We start from the raw sequence: 18,280 nt of genomic DNA, 5'->3' as shown, positions 1-18,280 counted from the left end.
AATATGCTATAATAAATTAGGTTCATTAAAAAATACAATTGTAACTATTTTATTAATTTAACACTGATTTTTACTCCTTTTTGTGGAGTTTAATTTTTCACAATGCAGGTGACGGCTCGCGTCTAACGACAATCCCAAAGTAATATAAACAAACAGTAAATAAAATCGTTACTAAATTTTATACCAATTATGTTAGGTACGTTTTGATAAACATATAACAAGCGTTCGAATCATTGCTATTTTTTCATTAAAAGCTTTGTATTACATTCTATCAGTAGAAACCTTTGTGACAGAACTTTATGGACCGAATAATATTATAGGTAGGTACTTACCTTAATCGTACCTTAAAAATTTTAGCTCGCAAATAAGGTCAAATGTTTAAAGGTATATAAATTAATTATTACTTAAAATATTTTAATGCCAAAACAATAAAGTCATGTTTAGAACATAATACAAAATATCGATAGCTGTTGTAAATTTATCGACTTGTCCTACTCTCTAGCGTCGCCGCTCTTGTCCTTTACCCCGCGCGGTTCGGCCAATCACAGCGCGTGAGTTGGTTGTCTGGCCACGCCCTCAATGATGTGGTGGGGAACAGTTGGAGACACCGAGTCTCGTTGAAATTATGCTTCGTTATAAATGTCCTTACTTCTATGATCTGAGCATAGGAATAATGACACATGTTAAACATAATAACAAAATACAAAACTAGTTAAATTATAGTTGATAGTAAATATAAAACGAACAATTTATAACAAAAAAATTGTCAAAAAAATCGGAATGATAAATAAATATTTTAATTGTTTACTACTAAGCTAGGTAGGTACTACTACTATTTTAACTTCCTAAAGGAAAATATGGTAAATTCCGATTCCTTACATTTTATTAAAAATAAAAACTATATAGGTAGGTATACCTATGCAGCAGAAGTTGCTAAGCGGTCGAGGTGTTCAAAATGATCTTGACATGTCTTTAATGTTAAGAGAATAAGAACGTGTCAAGGTAATTGTGAACACCTCGCCCGCTTAGCAACTTGCTGCTGGTTATACCTACTTACGCGAAATAATATATAAACGCAATATTCTTTAAGACTGCTTTAGCTTGATCGTGACGTCACGACCAAGACAAGTACAGTTTAGTTTAGTAAGGGCGTTTCGACACTTTCGACTTTTTTTCTGACTTCATGACTTCTGAAGTATTGTTTTAATGTAATGGATAATGGATCCCGTAGAGACATATTTGATCTCCAAAACAAAGGGGTCGTCCAGAAATCATGTGATCGTTCAGAGGGGGGGTGGGGGTAAGGAAAATATCACGAATTATGACGATGGGAGAGGGGGGGGGGGGGGGTCAGAGAAGATATCACGTGTAAATTTTTTTCAAAGCGGGAAAGCCATAAACAACAATATTACTCAAAAATAGGCTATTATTAAATTAACGGGCTATAAATAAATTTCACGCCTACGACGGGTATATATACCTACCTACATTTTTGCCGTAATTAGCTAGAGAGTGCGCCTCAAGGTTATTTTCGTCTAAATAAATGCTAAATATTATTTTTAACTCACCTTTTATTTATTTTTGCCGCGTTGTTTCTGGGTGGGTGACTGCTTACTTTCAGGCGTATTGTAATTTTAATAACAAGTTATGATCATAAATTAGATAAATTAGAAAAGTGACATTGCTTCAGCCAAAAACTTCACTTATCCATATCTAATTCATAACCTGTAATTAAAACTAGAATACGCCTCGACTTCCATGGACATTAAAGATGACGCGTTTAGCTTTTGATCGCGGGTAATTATCTAAAATAGCGGTTGTTAAGGCGAGTTAGCTTTCTGGTTAGTTTTGAATTTCTAACAAGTAAATCGCAACGTCACTTGCTATAATGTCCTTATAAAAGCCTAGTTTTGTAGGTCGAATCTGTAGGAAGGCCAAAATGGCCATGTACGCGGGCATTGGTGCGTAGATATATACCTACTTGTGTTGTCGCAGGGTTCTCATTATGTTTAAGTACTATGGACAAGTAAATCTAGACTGTGATAATATTAGTCGACAAGAGGAATAACTAATGATGATTCTAATGAATGTCTGTGGTACATACAGGAGTGGTTAGTCCTACCCCTACCTTAGTTTTGGTCGCGTGCGGTGCGCTACAGGTTGCGATTGCGATAATGTTGTTTGCTAGTATATAATTATAGCTTATCTATCTATAGTTATAATAACTCAATGAGCGGAAGTCGAGAAATCAGAGGGCCACCGCGAAATCCGAAATTTTACTCCAATGAAGGCGAATGAAGGCGTAAGTAGAGTGACAGTGACAGGAAAGATGCCCGCAATTTGCGAACTTCGATTTTCGGGGTTACTAGAGAAAGGTTTTAAGATTTTTAGTTTAGACGACAACGGTTTCACTCACTTGAATTTTTAGTCGCTATTGGCCGAATTTTTAGTCGTTATTGAGTCGAAGGGCCCGAAACATGTCGCCAATAGCGACTAAAAAGTGAGTGAAACCGTTGTCTAAACAGTTTAAAATATGATAAAGATAAAGATAGTTTATTCAAGTAGGCATAATGGAACGGGAATATGTTTTACGAAAGTTTAACCTTTTCAACGCCAAGAGCCACTAAAGTGGTCGAGTGCTGTCGTGCCCATGACGCCAACAGCCACTAAAAGGCTATGACGGACGCTGTCAAAGCAATTTTCCTGCTGACAGATAAGGTTTATTTTCGCTCTTCATATTGCAACCATTTGGCGTATAAGCCACATTTTAGCATGGGACGAAAAGCGTTGAAAAGGTTAATATCGGTTTTAACTTTTAAGATGAGAGACTAATGAAATATTTTGCAACCGTATTGGGGGTTAACGTCTCGTATGCCGGAACGCGGATCCACGTTAGTAGGTATTGAACTCTAATTAACAATTAATTAGAATTCAATACTTCGCGGTTCTACTGCGCGGATCAGTGGCTCCAAATGTTTCGTGAAACCAGTTCTGTTATTTTGAACTTGGCTTGACACGCTGCGCTGTCTAGATCCGTTAGAGGGTTAAGATCACACAAAAAGGTCGTGAAAATAAAACTATTCATAGATTAAAACTTTACGAGTATAATATAAAATACTTTTATCAACTGAACATAATCCTAGGGAATCTACAGCGATATTTACATCAAAAATTATAAACCGATCAGCCTATTGAGCGAGTAACGAACGTTATCACCGTGTATATTAATAATTATATACTATATCTTTAACAAACTCCATCTCGTTAGTCGCCCAAATAGATCTCAGGCAGTATGCGGTCAAACCGCCAACTAGTGAATTTAGTATGACAATTTCATTGCTCAAAAAGTCCTATCATTTGTGATAGAAGACGCTCACTAACGCTGGTCGAATATACACTGAGAACCGCTGATATACAACTGTACTTTAATGGTATGGAGTAAAAATCTACATAATACCTATAAGGTTATTTCGACATCAAGAAGGAAAAGGTTCAGACTTGCCTTGCGGAAATTAATACAGGATCTATTACTAATGTGTGCATTATTATTTTGATTTGACAAGTTATTCGAGGAAATTTCGCGTTGCAGCATCGATTATAATTCGCGTATAATCATCGGATTAGAATAAATAGAGGAATCAACAAATTATAACCAACCGTATGTTTTAGCGTCAAATTTCTTACGATACAACAATTTTAGGTAAAATAGTTGATACTGCAACAACGAGATTCCCTCGTTAAAATCTCTATCTCGATCTGATCTCGATCTGACCGCCTCGAGCCAAAAGCCTCTTGATCCATATTTCTCATTTTTAAGTTGTATACTTTTAACTGGAGGGTTTAGGGCTCATCTTCTCGAATCTCGTCGAATCGGTCCCAGCGTATATTGTGCTGTCATTAACAAAACAAACAGCAAACGCTAAAGGGAGGACACGGCGCTTTCGCATTAGGCGGTTTAGGCGCGGGGTCGAGCAAGAGTACAGACTTTCGTTATAGGCGGTTTTACTGATACGGCGCGGCTAAATCACCTATTGAAAAAGAGCCGGAAGGACGTCATCGCGCTTAAGCTTTGGATTCCTCCGAAAACGGTGCCGTCATATTACGGCCGCTATATAGCGTTGACTGACGTCACTAGAACGTTGTCTATGTAAACAAGATGGCGCGGTTTCCTAGACGGCGTTACGTTACGTTGATTGTCAACGTAACGCAAGATGACGGCCGTCATGACGGTGTCGATAGTTTCGTGAACGTTTTATTAGATAGCGGTGACGCCATTTTGAATAAATGACACGAGATTTGAATAAATGATTCCGTACTACGATTATTTTCCTCTTCTGATGATATTTCATCCTCCAAGTAAATTATAGATGATCAAGCAAATCTTGTCAGTAGGAAAAGGCGAAATTCAAATTTTCTATGGGACGTTATCCCATCGCGCCTACATTTTTTAAATTTGCCGCTTTGACCTTGGTGGATGACGGTGTGTTATTACGCCGTGGTGCTTTCCACATGTTGCCACCGTAAAGACGGCCGTCTTTTGCTGCCGCTATATGACGGCCGTCATATGACGGCACCGTTTTCGGAGGAATCCAAAGCTTTACGTAAGATGACGGCCGTCATGACGGTGTCGATAGTTTCGTGAACGTTTTATTTTATTAGATAGCGGTGACGCCATTTTGAATAAATGACACGAGATTTGAATAAATGATTCCGTACTACGATTATTTTCCTCTTTTGATGATATTTCATCCTCCAAGTAAATGATAGATGATCAAGCAAATCTTGTCAGTAGGAAAAGGCGCGAAATTCAAATTTTCTATGGGACGTTATCCCATCGCGCCTACATTTTTCAAATTTGCCGCTTTGACCTTGGTGGATGACGGTGTGTTATGACGCCGTGGTGCTTTCCACATGTCGTCACCGTAAAGACGGCCGTCTTTTGCGGCCGCTATATGACGGCCGTCATATGACGGCACCGTTTTCGGAGGAATCCAAAGCTTTACGTAAGATGACGGCCGTCATGACGGTGTCGATAGTTTCGTGAACGTTTTATTTTATTAGATAGCGGTGACGCCATTTTGAATAAATGACACGAGATTTGAATAAATGATTCCGTACTACGATTATTTTCCTCTTTTGATGATATTTCATCCTCCAAGTAAATGATAGATGATCAAGCAAATCTCGTCAGTAGGAAAAGGCGCGAAATTCAAATTTTCTATGGGACGTTATCCCATCGCGCCTACATTTTTCAAATTTGCCGCTTTGACCTTGGTGGATGACGGTGTGTTATGACGCCGTGGTGCTTTCCACATGTCGTCACCGTAAAGACGGCCGTCTTTTGCGGCCGCTATATGACGGCCGTCATATGACGGCACCGTTTTCGGAGGAATCCAAAGCTTTACGGTGTGGTTCCAGCCATGTCTTCAGTTACGAATCGGTCGTATTCCCTACTGCGTAATATCGCAGGGGTATTATCGGGAGGGTTGTGGACCGTCGACCGCGGAGCCGTCCCGGGCGGGCGCGGGCTCGGGGAAGCCCCTCGCGCAGGCGGGGTCGGGCGCCGGCTCGGGCTCGGCGCCGGGCTCGGCGCGCGGCTCGGCGCTGGGCAGCGGCGACGGCAGCGTGGCGTACACGGTGGGCCGCGGCGGCTGGTAGGACGGCGCGTACGAGTCGCTGCGCGGGTTGTAGAAGGGCGAGTCGTCGGCGCAGCAGTCGAGGTTGGGCGAGAAGGGCGTGGCCGCGCCCACGGAGGGCGCGTCGTCGCTGGGCCGGTAGGCGGGCGCCACCGGCGCGTACACCGTGCGCCGCGCCGGCCCAGCCTCCGGCCGGTGCGCGGACGACGGCGCGTACGCGTCCGACCAGCGCGCCTGCAATACCATATAAACGGTTCATTACACATTTTTAGGGTTCCGTACCCAAAGGGTAAAAACGGGACCCTATTACTAAGACTCCGCTGTCCGTCCGTCCGTCCGTCTGTCACCAGGCTGTATCTCACAAACCGTGATAGCTAGACAGTTGAAATTTTCACAGATGATGTATTTCTGTTGCCGCTATAACAACAAATACTAAAAACAGAATAAAATAAAGATTTAAGTGGGGCTCCCATACAACAAACGTGATTTTTGACCGAAGTTAAGCAACGTCGGGCGGGGTCAGTACTTGGATGGGTGACCGTTTTTTTTTTTTTGCTTGTTTTTTGTTGATGGTGCGGAACCCTCCGTGCGCGAGTCCGACTCGCACTTGGCCGGTTTTTGTAGATGAGGAGTTCCTACACCGGTGGTCCTCGTGTCTCGGTTACCTCTCGGAGCACCGAAAATATTCCGTGAATTCATAAATACAAACCGCGGACAGGGACCAGCTAGATTTCCATGCAGCATCTCGGACGAAAACTCGTAGTGATTAAGGACGATATGTAACGAGCCCTCGTGAACGTCAGCTGCCGCTCTGTTGGTGGGTTGAGGAACGGCAGCCACCCAAACGTAAAAAAATAATTGCAATCGCACTCTGACTGTAAATAAATTAAACCGCTTATTTCGTTTAACTTAGCAAAGTTTTTTTTCTTGACCAGACTGACATGACAGGTTAGTTCAGATTCAGTCGTCTTCGTAAAAACCGGCCCCATACTCCTTCGGCGTGCAACGGCAAAAGCGTTAACGTAAGGGCTGATTTAGACGGCGCGCGAACTCGCATGCGATTTTAGTTACATTGCGTACTGTTGGTTACGTCCAATTCAACTGACCGATCAAAACCCGCAATGTAATAAAACTCGCATGCGAGTTCTCGCATCGTCTAAATGGGCTTCATTCATCTTCCTCGCGTTGTCCCGGCATTTTGCCACGGCTCATGGGAGCCTGGGGTCCGCTTGGCAACTAATCCCAGTAATTGGCGTGGGCACTAGTTTTTACGAAAGCGACTGCCATCTGACGTTCCAACCCAGAGGGTAAACTAGGCCCGTTTAGGGATTAGTCCGGTTTCCTCACGATGTTTTCCTTCACCGAAAAGCGACTGGTAAATATCAAATGATATTTCGTACATAAGTTCCGAAAAACTCATTGGTACGAGCCGGGGTTCGAACCCGCGACCTCCGGATTGCAAGTCGCACGCTCTTACCGCTAGGCCACCAGCGCTTCAAATGGGCCCTAAGGATAATTCGGTTAAATAGCATACAGGGGACAGTGGCGTACCTTGCTGGGCGTGAAATCGCCCTTGCTGTAGAGGTGTATGGGGCGGCGGAAGCCCTTGCTGGCGTGCTGCGGCACGCCGAGCACGGCGCACTTGCTGAACCCGACCTCGGGCGACAGCAGGTACTCGCGGAACTTCTGCGGCGTCATCTCGATCGCGTTGAAGTTCTCGTAGATGGTTTGCTGAAAAAATAGTACATTATTGTCGAGGTTCTGAAGTAGGTACTTGCAGGCTGAGGATTCGTTTTAAACGGACGACCATGGGAGTCCGTTTAATTGAATCCGAAGCCAGCAAGTAGCCTTCCAACCGAGTCACATATAGTGCTTTTCTCAAAAATGGTGCAGGAAATAGAAATATTTTACAGAACTTACAGAAGCAACGTTCTAATTTTCACAGAAAAAAATACAACCATTAAAAAAATTTGCTTGCCGCCTTTAAAAAAAAAGAAGTGTATTTTTCTGCTCAAAATACGCCAACCTATTTGAGACACCTAAATAGTCGCGGTACCAACATTAAGCCTGTAACAGACTATCGCACCGCACCGCGACCTTGGAGCGTTGCACCCATAAGTGAGAGCGAGAAAGAGATATCTGTTTCACCCATAAGTGAGAGGCAGAAAGAGATATCTGTTTCTCGCTCTCACTTATGGGTGCGACGCTCCAAGGTCGCGGTGCGGTGCGATAGTCTGTTATAGGCTTTATAATAATAAGTGCTGATCATCTGTTTGGCTGTTTAAGGGACCTATGCCTTCATTTGATATGGCCATTTAAAGTTTTAAAAAGTTTGGAACTCGTTAAATAATGGAATTTGTATGCGACATTGCAGTCTCGAAATCGAGACTGCAATGTTTTTAACTTTTTAATTTTTTGAATGACCATAAACTACGCACTTCGCGACCTATTTTTTAACCGGCAACGTCGACTTTGCCGTCCATTTTTGAGAAAAAATTGTTTTATAGTCTGGGTTATAAAGATCTGAAGCACATTGGAGTAAAGAAATAGAATAGTCTTACAAAAATTCGTTTCATTGTACCCCATAATGGTTTACATACATTTTATATAATTTAAAACGAAACAGTCGTTATTATAGAATGAATGAATATACATACAATGTAGAATTGTCGGCTGTGATTTGGGTACTTCATAACATAATTATGGAGTACCTACAAAATTACACATGTTGAAGAAACTCATTTTTAACAAAACTGTTAAGACCTATCTAAAAGGAAGTAATCTTATCTATAAAGTTAGTTAACAGTTTCCCAACTATGTTAGTGTACAGATTTCTTATCGGTACTGCGCCACGTTTTCCTTCCTCAGATAAGATGATAGTCCCATGTTAGACACCAGGGCTAAAACTCTGGGATGACGGGTTTCAACATAGGAAGACGCATCCTAGATCTGTTTTAAGTAAATAAATTTAAGCAATAAACTAAGGTAGGTTTGCTAATACATCACTTTGTTTTTTTTTCTGCAAAGTCGAAAGTAGAGCAAGAAGTTGTCATCATTTAGGCCTAGGTAACGTGCATGTCAAGGGACTACTGACTGTTCTTAGGAATCTGAGGTACACTCAGCTGCAAAATTGCGTTCATTCGTAATGCGGCCATGCAATTTTGCACTTCACTGTACATCCACGTCAATAGATTGATCAATATGGTAAATAACGCCATGTATCGAAACTAGAATACAAGTTCTCGAAACATCTAAATGTGCTTTATTAAATGAAACCTACAAGATTCGACCAGTTTGTGCACTAACTTCGAGAAACTGGCTGCAAACAATTCTTGCCAACGGAGGTGTTCGTGTAGACGCCCTAGCGTTCGCGGTCAACGCAGGTCGTATCAGTGTTAGTGTAAGGCCTGAGTGGACGCTCGAAGCGGAGCGAACGGCGGAACGTGCAGCGTGGCGTTGGGTTCACAAGTGATTTGAGCAGCGTGCACTAAGGCCGCTCCTATACGGTTGCATTTGTTTAACATGCACGCCGCACGCCCCGCCCCGCTGCACGCCCGACTCGAGCGTCCACTCAGGCCTTACACTTACACTTAGGCTAGGTTCACACGGCGACGTCCTGCACGTGTTCACACGGTAGATTTTCATTCGTTTAAAAACCGTTTTCACGCCGAATAGCGACAGTTTTCACGCAGTTGTCGCAGTGGGCAGACGTCTGAGATGGATTCATGCTTCATCGTACTTTTATTTTGGTATCGATGGCGATAACGGTTTCGTCGCCGACATAACAGAAGGTTTTAGCTACATCCCATTAAATGAAAAATCTATGCGTAATAAAATATTTGAAAATGTATAGGTACGCTAAACTTAGGAATGAAGTTTTTCAATTTATTTCGGATGTCTATATAAAGTTTTGTTCCACTAAATTAATTAATAATTCGTTATCTATAGAAGATTCGTCAACCATTTTGAAATAACCTCGAAATTCCAAACAAAATACGTGTGATCCCTCCGAAAAACGCTCGAGTACTATAGACGCTTGTTCGTTAAAAAACGTATAAAATTGTGCCGTGTGAATGAAACAGAACTATACTACTCGCCACTGCAAACCGAATACGTTAAAGTTCATTCGATTTGCTTGACAAGTCCGGTGAGTATCCGTTTAAACGTATAACGAATGTACGTTTTTTTGCAGTACAAACGCCATGCGAATGGTTTTATACACAAAGTATGTGCCACTATTTATCCGTTAAGACGTATACTGCAAAAAAACGTGCAGGGCAATGCCGTGTGAACGAAGCCTTACACTCCAGTAAGAATGAACCACAGACAATCCAACCTCTAGACATAGCATAGTCGCGCTACCCCCTCTGCCACACATACGGTAGCGTTACTCCATCTTCGAGTCAATCCCGTGCCGTGATTGGTCCGTGTCTTTGAACGGACCAGTCACGGCACGGGATTCGCTCACCTCGTCCCCCCGCACCCCCGTATTTTTGGCAGCATCAGTTTCATGAAAGAATTGGCCTAAGCTCAGTCTAGAGGTTGGATTGTCAGTGGAATGAACTCACCGTCAAGCGCTTCTTTCGCTTATAGCTCGCCCAGTTCTGCGCCTCGACGACGAGTTTCCCGCCGGGGCGCAGGTCGGCGAACATGCGGCGGAAGGCGCGCTTGAGCCCCGCGTCGCCCCAATTCAGGTGCAGCCACTTGGTGGTGGACAGGCACAGGATCAGGTCGAACTGCGGACTCTCCGGGCCCAGCGGCGGCGGCGTGTCTTCGCGCGGGACGTAGTTGCCCTGGAAAATATTACAAATGTCTACACTTAAATTTCTAATTTATGAAACATTAAAGGAATTTAATGAAATAATTAATGACATTCTCAGCCACCGCTTGGCACTTGGTGTGTAGGCATCCCCTCGTATACGATACGAGAGACATAATATTTTAATTAAATATATATAATATGATCAAATGGTAGTAACGTATGTTCGTTTTTTTAGCATTAGAAAGAACTTGAAAGAAGGTAAGCGATTTTGACATGTCTTTTAATTGAAAAACACTTTTTAAAAACCAATAACTATTACTTATGAAAGCAGAAGACTATAAAAGATCGTATTAGATTCATAATTGTTACATATTTACCGTAACTTATTTTTAAAATGTGTTTTTCAATTAAAAGACACATCAAGATTGTTTACCTTATTTCTAATGCTATTTACGAACTATAGTAATGGTGGTAACTTTACAAACAGTAGGAGCTTAGCAAAACTGATTCAGTTTACAAGCTAGAGAAGTCCAAGAGTACAAAGTTGAAAATGTACCGTATTTTCTGGAACCAATTATTTAAAACGTGTTGTTAATTAGAAACATATGGATTAAAAGCTTTTTGCTAATCTACATCAATTCCTGGCATCTATTCTGCTGTATCAACGCTTTATCAAACGAATTGTTGTGAATTAGTAGTGGCGATGTAATATTGATTGAAATTAATATCGGATTGTTCTAGCAACCACATTAATTTTTTAAATTTTTTTATCACCACCCTACAAACTTTACGATAAAATTAACACTGCAAACCATGAAACTAGAGACAAAAGTGTGTTACTTGTACATAATATTGTTAGCCTAGTTCCATAATTAGTACAAAGATTTTATTACAACCAAATTAGTACGACTGTGAACTAGGGTATCGATATCGATATTACAATTATTTATGTGGTAGCGTGGCTCAATCCGCAGTTTCGTCGCTTTGCTACAGGTAGCTAAGTACATCCGTTCCACACCAATTTTGGTGGCTAGCCATAAGCCGCGCGTGGCACTGTCGCTACCTAGCGGCCATATCTGTGCTAATCGTAACAGACGCGTTTTGTTAGAGAGTGAGTCTTCTATACCTAGTACTATTATTTATTCTGTGGTAGCAGTAAGAGTAGGTCAGAAAAAAACGAAGTATGAATTTAAACAACACTCACCTGTTTAAAGGTAACATTATGCGGAAAGGCCGACGGTGTCGGCTCCAAGGAGGCGCTACACAACGGCCCATAGAGCATGGACATAGACATCGGGAAGTACCCCCGCTGCTCCTGTTTCCCCGCCTTCCTGTTCTTACGAGGCTTCTTCACTTTTCTCGTGTTCTTCCCTTCCTTCTTGTCTTCCCCATTTTTCTCTTCCCCGGCTGCTTTTGGGGCTGACGCGGTACAATCTGTACATTTCTCTTCGGTACATTTGTCACAATCCTTTTTATCGTCGTCGATTTCCGCTTTCTTATCGTCTTCCGTCTTTGGCTCCGTGGGAACGGGTACGAATGATTTTAGATTTTTTCTCGCTCGACCTGAAAGCAAAGTGGAAAATACGTAAATATATTAGTATTATTAATGCATAATTATAAGGTTGCTGTGACAGACTATAGGTAGGTATTTAGGTATATATTAGGATCTTTGAGCCAAATGGGCAAGGTATTTTAAGTATACTAATAAAGTTGCGTAATTGCATAAGTAAATGAAATAATTTGTATTCTGTAAGTAATTTAGACTTAATAATTCAGATAATACTTTGCAATGGCGTCTTGGGGACATAAATAACCATGTTACAGTTTAGTCAATCATTACACCCAATTTTATTGCTGGCAGGGGTCCATTGCATAACAAGCCGCAATGCGGAAGTCTCTTTTCAACTACTTTCATCAGTCAGTCCATTCTTAAAGTAGGTAAATGAGGCACATTTTAATATAGGTTATAGACTGGGGAGCAGCCAGTCCAAGTCTCTAAACTGCTGACCCGATTAAGATGAAATCTCATCTCTACACAGGGAAAGGACATAGGATAGTTTTTATCAATTAAATCATCTTTCTAAGCAGGTAAAGTAGTAACTGAAAGTCAAAAGGTTATAAAATGTATAAATGGTATAAATGTGTAACTTACCAATAAGTACTGGATCTATGTCGATCCCGACGACGGAGCGGGCGCCCAGCGTGCGCGCGACTGCTATGGACACGTGTCCGACGTTGCAGCCGATGTCCAACACATCCTTATTCTGGAATAGGTGGCGGTGCATTTCGAACACTTGCAGGCGGACGTCCATCATCGCGTTCAGGTTACGGTAACCGTAGTACCTGCAATGTTGGTAAAGAACATTGTAAAATAAACTAATTAAGATTTGCAGTGGAACTTGAAATTATATTCTGTTCCGTGATGATCTTCTTCTTCTTCCTCGCGTTGTCCCGGCATTTTGCCACGGCTCATCGGAGCCTGGGGTCCGCTTGGCAACTTGATGATATTCTTGAAATTATGTTATTATTTCTTATTGTTCATTGAGAATGGTATTTACTTCCTGTTTATAGGACATATCATAATTATAACATTTTTAGTAAAATGTATCTTGAAAACAATTTACAAGTCCACACAGCTTTTCAATATATTTTTTGATTGTCAAATAGGTTTAATCTTGTACAATCAAAGAGTTATTTTTGCTATAATAAGTATAATAACATACATTTGTCAGAATTTCCATTCAATGCTCATCAGACTCACACTTGACAACTTTTTGTGTTAAGCAAGGTGTTTACCACTCAATTAGTGATAATTATGATTGTTAAAGAGTTGTTAATAGTCTTACAACAAAAGTAGGTCAACTGAATGCAAATGGTAAGTGTATAAATATTAAGTTACCTGTCATAGTTTCCATACTGGTATTTTGTATTTTTTGGGTGAAATGTGGGCAGCTTATGTTCTCCTTCAGCTTTACTCTGTTTGTGCGGTGAGATGGGGCGTTCGGACGGCGCCGGCCGCTGGTGCGGCCTGACGCGCTTCCATGTCCCCGGCTGTGGTACCACAGGACTGACTATTTTATCCAAAGAATCCATGCGGCGCAACTTTTTGGCATCCTTGCCCTTCTGAGAATTTTCACTCTCACTGCAAGACCTCTTTCTTGCTTTAGAAGCTGCTGTTGATATAGGTTTTGATGCTGACGTAGATGGTTCAGTCGGAAGAGGCTCCTTGATACCATCTGCTGTCACTTCCGCAACCTTTTCAACTACTTGAGCGTTATCTGAGCATTCAGTAGTTCTCCGCCGCAAACGGGGCTTCTTGCGTGGCTTGCGCTGTTGCATTTCAAGACGTTTTTCATACTCTTCATTGTCCAGTGGTTCCAAAAGATTCAAAGGATCTCTAATATTAGGCGGAATAATGACATCTATTTTAGCCTTGTGCCGAGGCGGTGTGGGCAGAGGAGAAGATTCTGGAGTAACTGCATTCATTGCCCTGTTAATGTCTTCATCTTGCAAACTATTAAGATTCAAAGGATCTGATATATTACCTCCTAAAAGAAACTTTGTGGGGGGAATGAACGCGTCCTTTCGAGGTCTTTTGTATGGAAGAAAGAACTTTGATATGGAAGGAAAACTTTGTGCTCTTTTCCTGCCTTGCTTGAACTTAGTGCCCGCGTAGTGCACTCTGCGCACCGTGCTTCGGTCGGAGTTATCTTTCGAAGGCAAGTAGCCCTTCTTTCCATGACGAGACTTTTTCTTGCCCTTCTTTCCGGCACCAACAGAAATATCTCCATCTTTCGAAGTGTTCGATTCACACACTGACTGATTCGCAGAAATATTTACCGAAGAATCCGTGGCCGTAGCCACTTCACTGTCCGATATTTCACCAACTGCTTCATTTTCTGCACTTTTTACTTCACAATTGCTTTCAGAAGCAATAACTTCTTCTTTGGGACTACCCATCTCACGTTAACAATTCACAATATACTTACATGATACATTAGAAATATTTCAAACTTGAATTTACCGCCATGGGAGGACTCTGCAGAATGTGCAAGGCCTTCCATCCGTCACTGTTAATAAACAGGTTAACAACGCCGTTTGTTATTGTTAAAAGAAACCGATTTTGCAATTAATAACTTCTTACACTTGTAATAAGAGATTCATAGAAGTATATCACAAATTAAAACTCACTTCTAACAAATATATCAATAAAACAGCACACTTTCCACAAAATTCGCACCACACGCAAAGCAGCAGAAATGGCTATTTATTCATGAGTTATATTGTTTTCGATAACGACGGTGTAGCGACCCCCACTCGAGATCCGGGTACGTCATTGGTCAGTTTGTAAAATATTAAATACAATGCGCCAATGGTAGCACAGCCTATTTATATTTTGCCAAACGAGAGCGCAGCATACTTGTCACAATGTTGCTAGCGCTAATAAAAGTCATTTATTGCGGCGATTTATTGGAAGAAATGTATCAGTAGAAAATGAAAATTGATAATCTCGGATTTGCAATTCAAATTATCGACTTCACAATATTTTTCGATATAGCATATTGGGTGCAAACGTTAGCACATTAATGACAAGATTCTATATCAATTTCTGTATAGTGCTACGTAGTATCTTCTTAGTAGGCCCGGTGAATATATATTCTTTAGTAGGTCCCTGAGTGTCTACCGCGAAAACCGAAGTTCGCAAATTGCGGGGATTTTTCTCTTTTACTCCAATGAAGGCATAATTAGACTGACAGAGAAATATGCCCGCAATTTGTGAACTTCGATTTTCGCGGTTATAGCTCTACTTATAGCGACAGGGAAAATATCCTATATTTTTGTAATGAGTATAATCACAACCCTATAACTGAAAACGAGCAAAATTTTGAAAAATATTATAATGGAAAATATACTTTGAAATCGGTTATTATTAGAAATGCCGACACCTACTATAAAATACCTAATTCTTCTAACTACACTGGCAACACTAATCTAGCGTCACTTTTAAATTTTGAAAATAAAACCGTTTACGACATCAGATCTGAACAGTCGTTTTGTGTATTAGTGTAGTGGTTAAATATTTAAAATAAAACTATTACATGTGTTATTAATGTGAGTATTTGGTTTAAATTTTGTGTTTTACCTTACATTATCTATAAATGATAATAATTATTGTATGTGTTGGTTGACATGTTCTCACAGAAACTGAGTATACATGTTGGGCATTTCTCGGTATCGTTTGGATACAAACTGCTTCTTTCATCTATTACCTATTTTATTGAATATGTTATCAATAAAAAAAATTTCTTAATCTTACTATGATTATATAAACTATGTTCAACATGTTCTAACAAGTTTCCCTCCTAGATATTAGATTTAATTTATTATTTTTGTTGTCTGGTTAGAGTTACATCCTGACTGGTGAACAACAACAAACAACAATACCAGCCACACTGGGCATGCATGCTTAATTTTAGAAGACACTTGGTCTAGAAATTAAGTCTTAAAGAATTATCTCGTTTTTAAAATTGTGTGTTTAATATAGAATTTTATGTCCATTTCAGATGTCGAGAATACCTAAGTTACCGGCCCCAGCAAAAGAAAATAGACCTGGACTCATCAATAGACGTCCAATATCAAGAACAGTAAATGGCCTTAGCGCAGATGACAAAAAGAATTTACTATTGAACCACACCAAGCCAGCTGTCCAAACTGGCCCAACATCTTCAATCACTGGGGCGCGACTCAAGAGGGCTGCTACTGCACCAGCACCCTCCACCAATGCAGCAAAAGTTGCTAAAGTTGAAAGAAAACCTCCAACAGTTGCCCCAAAGATCCCACCTTATGATTACAAAGCAAGGTTTAATGACTTGTTGGAGAAGCACAAAGTGATCAAGAATGATTATAATGACTTAAAATACAAACATGAAGAGGTTGCTGATGACTATGAAAAAATTAAAGAATCTGTTGAAACCAATACTAGAGAGAAGGACATGTTAAAGGATAAACTGCTGAATGCTTTAAATGACTTAAGAGAAAGGACAACTGAATTGGACAGTATTAAGCTTGACCATGAAATACAAAAACGCGAAAATGAAGAATTGGTACGCAAAACAAAAGTTTTGGGCGAAGTGACTTTTAATTTAAATAAGAAGACTTCAGAATTTGATACACTACAGGAAGAATTCAATGATTTGACCCGGCGTCACAATGCCCTCCTGGCGGAGGCCAAAGTATTAAGAGAAAAGTCTGAAAAGCTTGCTACTCTATCTGAAGATTATGATAAACTTACTGTTGATTATGAAGAAGCAAAAAAGAAGATATCAACAAATGAAGCTGATGTAGAGAAACTGCAGAACATTTTAGCTGGAATGTACCAGGGTCAAAGAGATCTGAGAAACACCATTCAGGATCTTAAAGGTAATATAAGAGTATATTGCAGAGTACGACCACCATTAGAATCAGAGACAAGCAAGCCATTGTTTAATCTCAATGTTGTGGATGCCTGTACTATAGAAGTTGAAAAGGTTGAGTTGAATGCGTTATCCCAATCAACGAGGAAGGGCAAATCTCAACACACCTTCAGCTTTGATGGTATATTTACACCACACTCAACCCAGGAGACCGTGTTTGAGGAAGTATCTAACATGATCCAGTCGGCACTTGATGGATACAATGTGTGTATCTTTGCATATGGACAAACCGGCTCTGGAAAAACATACACAATGGAAGGAGGTTGTGGAACAGATCAATATGGTATTATACCACGAGCATTCAATTTCATGTTCACATGTATGGAGGATCTAAAGAGAATGGGCTGGCAGTTAACCATAAAAGCATCCTTCCTGGAAATCTACAATGAAGTAATTTACGATCTGCTGAACTCCTGCAAAGACCAACTAAGCCATGACATCAAGATGGTTAACTCCAAAGGGACTGACCTCTATGTCTCCAACTTGAAAGAAGAGGAAGTTAAGAGCTCCCATGATTTTATCAAACTGATGGTATATGCCCAACGTAACAGACAAACTGCCGCAACACTCAACAACGAGCGAAGCTCCAGGTCTCATTCAGTGACGCAAATTAAGATTTCTGCTATCAACGAAATACGGAAAGAGAAGTACACAAGCCAGTTAAACTTGGTGGACTTAGCCGGGTCAGAGAGTGGCAAGACCACTCAGAGAATGGACGAGACGAAGCACATCAACAGATCTTTGTCAGAGCTGTCTAAAGTCATTCTGTCTCTACAGACCAACCAGGCCCATATCCCGTATAGAAATTCAAAGCTAACTCACCTGCTGATGCCGAGCCTTGGTGGCAATTCAAAAACCCTCATGTTGGTCAATATCAACCAATTCGATGAATGCTTTGGTGAGACTCTCAACTCTCTACGCTTTGCGACAAAGGTAAACAGCTGCCGAACAGTGAAAGCCAAAAAGAACCTAACAATGGTTGACATGTAGTTTATATTATTGATTTTATCTTATTGACATGTTTATTGTAATTCTTTAATGGGGCTATTGCAGTTCAAGATATTGGGCGATTTCAAAGAAAAGTTTTTATACATGTATACTGGTTAAATTTAAATAATTTATGTTAATAACTTTAATATATTTAATTTGAATAGTAAATTATGCCTCAAAATTATTACAGTTTTGTGATCTCCGTACAAGACTGTATGACAGTTCAGATATTTAATAAAATCATTAGGACTGTGTCTGTCTGTATCAACTCAAATCGTAATTTTAGAAGATCAACCATGAAACTGCTGTTATACTTAACAAATGTTTAAACTTTCTTGAAAAGCGCCCATGACTTGAATAAGAATCATATAAATAGACCCAGTAGTTTATAGATAAAGTTTTAACTTTTAATATTACAA

At 40.5% G+C, this 18,280-nt stretch overlaps 2 protein-coding genes across 2 annotated transcripts; one reads left to right on the top strand and one right to left on the bottom strand.

Annotated features, from left to right (window-relative positions):
* Positions 1 to 5,474: 5,474 nt before the first annotated feature.
* Positions 5,475 to 14,754, bottom strand: LOC134649137 (7SK snRNA methylphosphate capping enzyme bin3-like). The gene is made up of 6 exons (XM_063503852.1): positions 13,298 to 14,754; positions 12,551 to 12,741; positions 11,603 to 11,961; positions 10,205 to 10,429; positions 7,188 to 7,367; positions 5,475 to 5,870 (listed from the first exon to the last, which is right to left on the bottom strand). The coding sequence occupies exons 1-6, from the start codon at positions 14,356 to 14,358 to the stop codon at positions 5,475 to 5,477; spliced, it is 2,412 nt and encodes an 803-aa protein (XP_063359922.1). The 5' UTR covers positions 14,359 to 14,754.
* A 635-nt stretch (positions 14,755 to 15,389) lies between these two features.
* LOC134648828 (protein claret segregational) lies at positions 15,390 to 17,993 on the top strand. The gene is made up of 2 exons (XM_063503399.1): positions 15,390 to 15,510; positions 15,963 to 17,993. The coding sequence occupies exon 2, from the start codon at positions 15,963 to 15,965 to the stop codon at positions 17,859 to 17,861; it is 1,899 nt and encodes a 632-aa protein (XP_063359469.1). The 5' UTR covers positions 15,390 to 15,510; the 3' UTR covers positions 17,862 to 17,993.
* The last annotated feature ends 287 nt before the right edge of the window (positions 17,994 to 18,280 follow it).

Source organism: Cydia amplana, chromosome 6 (genome assembly GCF_948474715.1).
Source record: "Cydia amplana chromosome 6, ilCydAmpl1.1, whole genome shotgun sequence".
NCBI classification, from domain to species: domain Eukaryota; kingdom Metazoa; phylum Arthropoda; class Insecta; order Lepidoptera; family Tortricidae; genus Cydia; species Cydia amplana.
Note: the sequence above shows the minus strand (reverse complement) of the source record. Positions and strands in the feature narration are given on the sequence as shown.